Below are 10,405 nucleotides of genomic sequence, written 5' to 3'. Positions count from 1 at the left end.
GATTTGGTGATGGGAAACCCGTGGGGATTACAATTGAGATGAAAAAAAAATGTGAAAAATGATGTAAAAATAAACTTTTTAATAAAAAAAAATCAAAAAAAAAAGCAAATCTAGGTCTAAAATTTAAAAAAAAAATATATGCAGCTTACAATGAAGGCTTATATGGCTATTAATGCTATATATCTGTCACACATTGCTTCTGTCTATACTACACACCATACGTAAATCTGGAAGCCAGGCTTATAGGGTAGCAGTCTCTATCTGGAACATGGGCAAGTTAAAAAGAACATAGCTAATGGTAAACTGACTCTTAAAACTTTTGCTTGAATATAATGTATATCATTTCTACTCAGATCTCATTGATTGAATCTTAATGGCTAGGCTCAATGTCAATGTTAGGGCATAAATATAATCATCCTCTAGAGAAGGGCAATGAAATATGTGAATGTTAGTCTTCAACAGGAATAATAAAACACCAAATTAAGGACGGGGAGTACCTCTAAAAAGAAAGGAAGTGAAATGAGATGTCAAGAGAGATGCACGGGGCTTTTAGCTGTAACTGTTAAGTTTCATTTCCAAAACAATTTGAAATGAAGATGAGAAATAAATATGGATAAAAGTTAAAATTTGAGAAAACGGAGCAATAACTATAATATTATTTAGAATTACTTTTTATACATTTGGACAAAAAATTCTCAGTCCAAGTTAATATCTATATGAAAGCTTATTCTATTTCAGAGAATGAATATAAAGGAAGGAGAGGAAGATGATGGGAAAGGAAAGGACTTCTCAGACTAGTTTGCTTTCGTGTGCCTCTGTCATTACTGAGACATCCTGGATAGCTCCTAGCACCTTATCTGCTGAGCTCTGGGTCAGGAATTGGGGGGCAGAGACCATCTATATGTTTCTCATTATTTTATAAGAGCTTAACAAATTTTTCCTGAAAATAGCCAGGTAGTAAATATTTTAGGCTACGTGGACCACATATAGTCTCTATTGCAACTATTCACTATGTTACTGCAGCATGAAAGCTGCCATACCCAATGCATAATAAATGAGTATGGCTACATCCCAAAAAGAATGTATTTATAGATGCTGAAATTTGAATTTCAGATGTGATAAAATATTCTTTTGATTTTTTTAAAATTGAGGGAACAAAGTTGTTTATGTTTCAGAAATATAAACACTTAGACTGAGAATACTTATCTTCCAGGCATTGTCACCACACTGCACCCTCCAGCAAAAACCCACAGCCCACCACCACCATGGTCCATCGCGCATTCCCACACTGTTTCTGCCCATTTCCTTCCTGCTGCCCTTCTGGGAGCCTCAGTTCTATAGTCAGCTTTCTAGGGTTAGCTCTTAGTTTGTCTTTATCTGACCATTTGTTTGATTTCTCTATATTTCACATATAAGTGACACTATCCAGTATTTGTTTTTCTCCATCTGAGTAATTTTGCTTAGCATAAATACCTCCAGCTCCATCCATGCTGCAGCAAATAGCAAATGTTTCTCTTTTTTGATAGTTAGGCAGTATCCTATTGTGTATATGTATATGTATGTATATATGGATATGTATATAGATGTACACACACATACCACATCTTCCTGATCCACTTCTGTGTTTGGGTACCGAGGCTGTTTCCATATGTTGGCCATTGAAGTATTATTGCAATGGAATGTATGTTTCTTTTCAAATTAGTGTTTTTGCATTTTCTGCATTCTTTGGGTAGCTACCTAGGAGTGAAGTGCTTAGTGGTATGGCATATCCTTTTAATCTTTTGAGAAACCTCATACTGTTTTCCCAGGGAGCAGAACCAGTCTACATTTGCAACAACAATGTTAAGAGTTCCTTGTTTTCCATATCCTTGCCAGCCCAAAGCATATCCTCAGAGAAGTCAAGAAAGAGGCCTCATAGAGTTACTCTAGGCTATCTTCTTACCCCTAGCCTGCTTCAATATTCTTTCTTTTTTTTGAATCTTTGAAATTCCATGTTTACATGTCTTGGTATAAGTGTCTTTATATTAGATGACCAAGTATTCTTAGATACTTGACCATGGACTTAGATATTTAATTCCACTCCCAGGTTTGGGGAAGCTTTCCTCTACTTCTTTGAAAAGCTTTCCTCTTCTTTCTCTGAATAAGTTCTCCATTCCCTTCTTTTTCTGTTCTCCTGTAGAATACCCATTAATTCTTTTTTGGACTTTCTTCTTGGACTAGGATAATTCTTGAAGTGCTTCTTCATTTTTTCATTTTCTTTCTCTTTCTAATTCACCTGCATTATTTTGCATTACTTACCATCTTCAAGGTCACTGATTCTACCTTCCATTTGGTTCATTCTATTTCAATAGCACTCTCCAGAATTTTAAAATTCTGTTGATCCTTTTATATCCTGCACCTGTTATTGACTTTATTCTATTTTTAATATAATTTATATAGATATAACATCATTGTTCATTTTTAATATAATTTATATAGATAAAACATCTGTTCATTTTTGCACAATGTTTGCTTTCTCCTCTCAGGTATAGTCCTCATAAAATTCCCACCATCAATTCACCCATGACTATCGCCACAGTACCCTGGGGTGCTCTTCCCACCCCAGTTCTGATCCTTCTACTTCCCCTTCCCCTGCAGAATGTCTCTAAGAGTTGCTTGCTATTTTTTTATTTGAACCTTTAATTTTCTCTCATCAATTTTATTTCTTAGGAAGTAACTAGTTCTAGAAAATACATTTGATTTTCTGAGTTTCTTACATATTTTTTATTAACTTTTCTGTGTTTTCTTCCATTTATTTGAATTTATTATGGAAATTTAGAACTCTGTATGTGATAGGAAAGATGTTTTGTGCCTTTGTGATAGAAATTGTTCTCCCTGTGTGAAATAGGCTCTTGAAGACTGAAGGTGCCATATGTTGTGTTTTTCTGTCTGCCCATTTTGTAGCTTTCCATTTTACTTGTCCTAAGGTACAGAACTTTCACTTCTCCAACAGATGGCACTGTGCATGTGTGGTTTTAACGCTTTTCCTGGCTTGCTGTTTCAGTGCACTGTATCAGGAAGAACTGATCTACAGTTGCTAAGTTTGGGAGCAGGGAAGGACCAGGAGAGGCTTCAATCAGTGATGAAATGATATATGAGGATAACTCACATTCGTGGTGACACCAGCAATCTTGCTCTCCAGGTCTCCAGACCCCTGTCCCTACTGCGAGGTGCACTGTTGGTGCTCCTTCCCAGGATTTGCTCCAAGCCCCAAGGAGCAGGGAGAGGGGGAGCACAGTTCTATACTTTATGTACTCTTCATTGGGGAACTTCATCTGGGGCCACCAAGTTCCTCTGCGTGTCTTCCCTCAATTAAGGGTGTACCCCCATATTAGTGAACTCTCCTCTCCACAGTCATCAAACAGGGGAACACAGCTCCAAGATTTGTACTACAGGCTCTTGCTCTAGTTGCAGTCAAGAGGCACTTTCCTTCACCTTGTCATACTTTCCTAATTACTGACATGGTATGCAATTTCTTATCAAAATTGAACATTCAATAATAAACATATAATAATGTAATAATTCTAGAAGTTAAAGTCTCAGGAGTGCTGCCCAGGATTTGGTGTTATATTGATTGAGTACTATAATCTTAACTTCACTTAGTGATCTTTCCAAACTATTATTACAAAGATTGTACTCCTTGTCATGTATTGTCATTGTTCCTGCTCTATTATCTAAGCATTCAACAAGTGACCTGATTCCCTTAAATGCAAGAGTGAAAAAGGATGAAAGAACAAAACAAAACAAAAAACACCCCAATACTCCTAGGCTCTTCAGAGCTGGGGTTCTCCTTTGATATTTAGCTAGACCACAGTAATTTTCTCCCCATTTGTGCTTAGAGTACAAAGATCAACAAGAGATACAAACCCACTCAAGTCTGAGGCATATTCCCTTTCAAAACTTTTATCTCTTACCTCTTATTTTTATCTTTTATCCTTTTCAAAACATTTGTCTCCAGTGGATGACAAATGACAAGCCACTCCAGCTTGCGATGGGGCAAGCATAAAACGACAGAGCTCAACCCCAAGAAACTACCAGAGGAGTCAGTTTTTGGAGAAAAAAGTTTATATTGTTCCCTCCCCTTGAGGTCCAGCCAGACTTCCTATTACTTTGCGCCACACTAGGAATGCGGGCTACTTTCCTCATGGCCGCTGTGCACTGGGAAATGGACATGGTAGGCAGACCACAAATTCCTAGCAAAATTTAGCAGACTCTCTCTTCATTAAGTACTTCCTTAGTTGCTGTAAGTTTGTGGGCTTTTTAAGTTATTTTCTAGAGTTCTGAAAAAGTTGATTGTATTTGGTTTTGTCAAATTGTTGAATCTATGCAAGTATTAATTTTCCCATGATGTATTTAATATAGATGCCTCTTCTATAACTGTAAATAGTTACATTTAGCTTATAACAGTAAACCACTTTCTTTCTTTACACCTCATTGGTTCAGGTAGTTTCCTCTATATGAGACAGCCTTTCCACTATTGTTTGTTTATCTAATGTTATCCAAATTTAGATGTATTCTCTAGAAAGTATTCTCTAAATTTCTAGATTGAGGTAAATGTCCCCTTTTATTACCATAGCATTTTCTGTTCTTCAACAAATTGTTTGAAATTACCTTTACTATCATTGTCTCCCTCAGTAAAAAGTAACTTGAAAGCACTTACAATTGTCATACATTGCTTTTAGAAAAATTCTCATTATAAGAAATGAATTTCGGCTAGAGAGGTACAACCTCATCAACTTTTTTCCCTGATGAAGGATTGTCACACTAGATTGTAGGCACCACTTGTACTTATAAAACCTAGCATAGTGCCTGACAATCAGTAGCTACATACTGAATGGAATTAATGCATGCATCTATAAAGTTTAGGCAATACACAGAAAGAAACAAAGTGGAATATAACAAAATAAATAGCACAATCTTATTTTTTTTTTAGCTACTTACTTTCTGGTTGTTTTTCATTGGGTGTTATGGATCGCACAAAATCTTGTGGAGTCATAAACACTTCAGATTCACCAGGCTCGTTGATTACTTTTAAGGTGGCAAAATACCGGAAGATTTTGTCTGGTGTGGAATATGCTCGAATCCTGTTTTCATATTCCATCACCTACATTAGAAATTCAGAGTGTAAGTTATTATATTGTGAAATGCCCATTTTCATGTTTCCTATTTTGGGGGAAATTTTATTTTATTCCTTTTCTCTGTGATTAAATTTAATAGAATAAATAAACTTGAATTTCAAACATGGTTAAGTCTTTCTTAAATATACCACTCATATTTCATAGAATATACTCATGTAAATTTTGTTTAGAGTTTTTCAGAGAATTTTCTATTTCTTACATCAATGAAAGCTAGCAAAACTGAAAATTGTATGAGAATTCAAAAGGAGAATGAGGTATATTGCCACACACACACACACAGAGTAGCCAATAGGTTCTTAAATACTGAAGAAAATATCTGAAAATTAAAAAGATTTCTTAGTAAATTTCATAGATTACAGTAAAAATTAAACAAAAATATATCCCTCCCTTTCTCCTTAACTACAATAATAGTAACAACAAAAAAGTTAATGGACAAAAAGGACATCAGAAACAAGTTCACATGTATGTGGTCATTTAAGTCACAACAAAAGAGCAAAAAATACACATTGTCAAAAAGGATAGCCTATTCAATAAGTGGTACTAGGAAAATTGGATATCCAGAAACAAAAGAATGAAACTGGAAACATATCCCATATGCAAATGTCAACTCAGAATGAATTAAAGATTTGAATGTAAGACCTGAAACCATGAAACTCCTGAAAAAAAAAAAAAAATATGGAGTGGCAAGCTCCTAAACATTGACCTTGACAATATGTCTTTACTTTTTGGCACAGACACCAGAAACAAAGAAAAAGCAAAAATAAGCAACCAAGATTATATAACATTAAAAAGGCTCTACACATCAAGGGAACCATCAAGAAAATGAAAAGGCAGTCTACTGAATGGGGGAAAATATTTGCAAGGAGTTAACATTTTTATATGTAAAGAACTCATATGATTAAACAACAAGAACAAACAAGCCAACTCAAAAAATGAACAAAGCCTATGAATTAGAGATTTTTGCAAAGGGATCACAGAAATAGTCAACAAGTACATGAAATAATGCTCAACATCAGTAATCATCAGGGCAAAGCAGTCAAACCATGGTAAAATATCACCACCATCTGTTAAAATGGCTGTCATAAAGACAAGAGGTAATTATTAGGCAATATAGGTAATATATAGAGAAAAGTGAATACTACACTGTTAGTGGGAATGTAAATTAGTATAGTCACTATGGAAAACAGTATGGAGGTTTCTAAAGTAACTAAAAATAGAATTAATATATGATCCAGCAACTCTACTTCTGGAAACATACCCAAAAGAATGGAAAGTTAGGTATAGAAGAGATATTTTTATATCAAATGGATGGATGAGCAAAATGTGGGGTACACATGCAACGGAATATAACTCAGCCCTTAAAAGGAAGGAAACTCTGAAATATTAACAACTAGATGAATCTTAATTTATATTTAGGTGCAACAAATAGGTCACATGAATACAAATACTGTATGATTTCACTTGTATTGGTTATTCAGAGCATTCAAAATCATAAAAACAGAAAGTAGAGGGCTCTCCCCGGTGACACAATGTGTCAAAGTACCACATTATAAAACTCTCTCATGCCACTGCATGGTATGCATATATTTAATACTACTGAACTGTACACTTAAAAATGACAAGCAGTTAAATTTTTGCTCTATGCATTTTACCACAAAGGAAAAAGAAATGAGAAACCCTGAGCGCGAAGAGGTTGAAATAATGAAAAAAATATAGGGAGTAGTTAAGGATATCTAAGATTGCTTGTGAGTATTGAAACTACATTTAACCGTAGTTCCAAAAGAAAGTGAAACTATCATGAAATAAAAGCATTGTGTGAGAATTTTTCAGAACTGAAGACTTAGTTTTAGAAGTGATAATAAAATAAAAAATAGAAATAAATTTTAAAATCAATAAACAATGAAAAAGCAATCACAAGCTAACAATATGACATGAACTAGGTGATATGATTGTTGTCCACTTAAAGGTTTTTTTTTAAAATTAAAATAAAACACACTAAACAAATAGGCCATGTAAAGAAATAATAAATAGTAAATTCATGAATCACTCTACTTCTGAAGTGCAAGAGAGCAAGTGGGATTGATAGGAGTATTTAGCTATTTACTTTTAATTAATTTCATTTCTTATTTTTATGAAAAACAAAAAAAATTAAAAGTTGACAAAAATGAGTGGTGGGTACATCAATATTTATTATGGAGATACCTAATTTCTTCTGAGTATTGGAAATATTACATAAAAAATCAAGAGAATGTAATACAGCAAAAGCAAAATAATATGTGAAAAGTGAAGATGTTTAGCATGTAGATACTGAAACGGCTTAGAAATGCAGGGAAAGAAATAAAAATTATTTTAGACATAGATTGAAAAGTTATTAGAACTATGGAGGTTACTAACTTGGTAAATTACACTAATAGTTTTATTTTTTTCTGTAAAATATGAGATATGAACATATGTTGAACAAAAAGCATGAGTAGAACATGAAAAGTTCAAAAATAAACTGGATTATTTTAGATCTACTTTATAAAGTGGGGAGCTTGGCTATAAATAAAACTGGCAAAAGCAAATATGCACTTTCTTCAAATTCACTCAGTAAAAGAATAAAATATATCTGATGAAAGCACTGTAATTAACAGTTTATGATATATAACTTTTGTTCAAATTCAACTCAGTGAGAAAGGTGTTTGGTAAGTAAGAGGATATATTTAATAACTTCATCCAAATGAACAGAAAATTCAAATTTCCTCAAAGGTAATTATCTTGCAAATATGTACCACACATACAATATAGCATTAACTTGAACTATTTCGTTGGCTATATTTTAGCAACTGAGAGCAATTCCCTGAATTTTAACCTTTTGATTTTCCATCACTCATGTGCATAGGCATTATAGTAATAGAAGTGAAACTTTTCTGAGGTAGAGCTACCTAACAGCAGGTTGTGTTAAAGGCACAAAATATTGACAGCCATTTGAAGTTTATGCTGTCTTCAAAACCGTTTTCTGAAAATATCTCCATTTCCAAAGAGATTTTATTCTGTCTTTATAATTGGTATCATGACTTAGTAGTACAATGACTCAAGTATCACCTTAGGTAGCCGACTTAAAAGAGTGAAGACAGAACATGTTAATCCTGGTTACCAGTCTTAGATTCTTCTCATATCCACATAACTTCATATTCCAAGGTAAATGTACCTTGGCAAAGATATAAATAACATCAAAGAGTATAGAAACCATTTGAAATATATGAAATGTAAACAGGGACTCAATTACATTATTTTACTTTATGATTAAAGTATAGATTTGATTATTTATAACAATGTGTCATACTTTTCTGTCTCTAAATCCAGAACGTTTCTTCTTTTTCTCTTCTGGATAAGAATCAACACAAAGACCTTCAGCCTTTTTTTCTTGGTCACAAACTTCTCCATCTTTTTTCTTCCTTCTATCACCAAGTTCAGTCTTAAGGTTGTTTACAGATGGTGGAGCTTCTGCATAGGCCCTGGATATGCACAAAAGAAAAAGTACTCTGTGTTAATCAAGACAATCCAGCATATTAACCAAATAAAGATTTTCCGATACAATTTACCAAGAGCAAAGGTAATGAAATCTGAAGAAGTTCTTCAAAAATTAAATACAGAGCTGTATTGTGAAACACAAGTCCCTTTTGGTTATGTATCCGAAGAACTAAAACCAAAGTCTCAAAAAATGTTTGCACTTTTATTAATAAGTGTTTTCATAAAAGCTAAAAAAAGGGAGTAATCCAAGTGTTTATTGATAGATGAGTAGATAAAGAAAAGGTGGCATTTACATTCAATAGAATAATATTCAGCATTAAAAATAAAGAATACCAAAAGCACAAGCAACAAGAACAAAAAAGAAAAGCAAGATTATGTCAAACTAAAAAGCTTCAGCAGGGCAAAGGTCACAAACAATAAAATGAGAAGAAATGTAAGGAATGGGAAAAAAATTGTAAACCATATGGTTAATAAAGAGTTAATATTAAAAAATAAGAGGAACTCTGTAACTCATTAGCAAAAAACAATCTGACTTATAATGGAGAACTGAACAGACATTTCTCCAATAAAGATATGTAAATGGCCAACAAGCATTAAAAAGGTATCAAACATCAGTAATCATTAGGGAAGTGCAAACCAAAACTTCAATACTTCAATATTACCCCACACCTGGCAAAATGACTTTCATGAAAAAAAAAAAAAGGAAAAGATAACAAAGACAGATGATGGAATAAAGGGATTCCTGGTACACTGTTGGTGGAAATGTAAATTGGTACCGTTATTATGTAAAACAATATAGAAGATCTTCAAAAAGCTAAAAATGAAACTATCATATAGCTCAGAAATCCTACTTCTAAGTGTATATCCAAAAGAACTGAAATTATAGAGATACCTACACTTTTATGCTTATGCAAAACATTTACAATTACTTAGACACAGAAGTAGCCTTAATGGCTATCAGTGGAATAATAAAGTAGTATGTATACATACACACACATATACACAGATGTATATGTGTGTATATCTAATTCAGCCTTAAAAAAGTTGGATATCCTCCTGGGGTGGGAAGAGTGCACAGGATGTGGTGATGGCACACAGATGAACTGGTAGTGGGAAGTCCATGGGTATTACAACTGAGATGAAAAAATGCACAAAATGAAGAATGATGTAAAAAAGTAAAAAATATTAAAAAAAAAGTAGGAAATCTTGCCAATTGTAATAGCATGGATGAACCTAGAGAACATTATGCTAAATAAAATAAGCCACACACAGAAGGACAAATATTGCATTATACTACTGGTGTGGCAAATAAAATCAATAAAAATCAGAGGTTGCCTGAAATAGTGGTTTGCAACTAACTGGTAACAGGTATGGAGGGCCTTTTGAATTGATGGAAATGTTCTGTTTCTTGATCTGGAGGTAATCAACACAATCACAAATTTGCCAACAATCATCAAACTATATAATGGGTCCACTTTATTTTACATATATTATTCAGTATAAGAGATATAAAACAAATAAAAATATATAGCCATTTTTGAGGGAACCAGTTTTTTAAAGACAGGAGATAACCAGGTTGAACATAAAAAAAACAGCAGTATTTACAATTGGAAAAACATGGAAGCAGCCCAAATGCCCAAAAGTAGATGACTGGACAAAAAAGATGTGGTACATATATACAATGGAATATTACTCAGCAACCAAAAAAGAGAAAC

General features: G+C 33.4%; 1 protein-coding gene across 5 annotated transcripts in view; it reads right to left on the bottom strand.

The window, feature by feature from the left end:
* Nucleotides 1–10,405, bottom strand: part of MICU1 (mitochondrial calcium uptake 1) — a 123,565-nt gene that overhangs the window by 94,464 nt on the left and 18,696 nt on the right. For all 5 annotated transcript variants that reach the window (XM_012723777.1, XM_012723779.1, XM_012723780.1 and 2 more), the window contains exons 3-4: nucleotides 8,503–8,674; nucleotides 4,981–5,143 (exon numbers count right to left, since the gene is read on the bottom strand). In XM_012723777.1, coding sequence (XP_012579231.1) covers nucleotides 4,981–5,143; nucleotides 8,503–8,674 — 335 coding nt within the window. The remainder of the gene's footprint in view (nucleotides 1–4,980; nucleotides 5,144–8,502; nucleotides 8,675–10,405) is intronic.

The sequence above is a fragment of the Condylura cristata genome, unplaced genomic scaffold, assembly GCF_000260355.1.
Source record: "Condylura cristata isolate star-nosed mole 26May11 unplaced genomic scaffold, ConCri1.0 scaffold00011, whole genome shotgun sequence".
NCBI classification, from domain to species: domain Eukaryota; kingdom Metazoa; phylum Chordata; class Mammalia; order Eulipotyphla; family Talpidae; genus Condylura; species Condylura cristata.
This window is presented reverse-complemented; position numbering and strand designations above follow the sequence as displayed.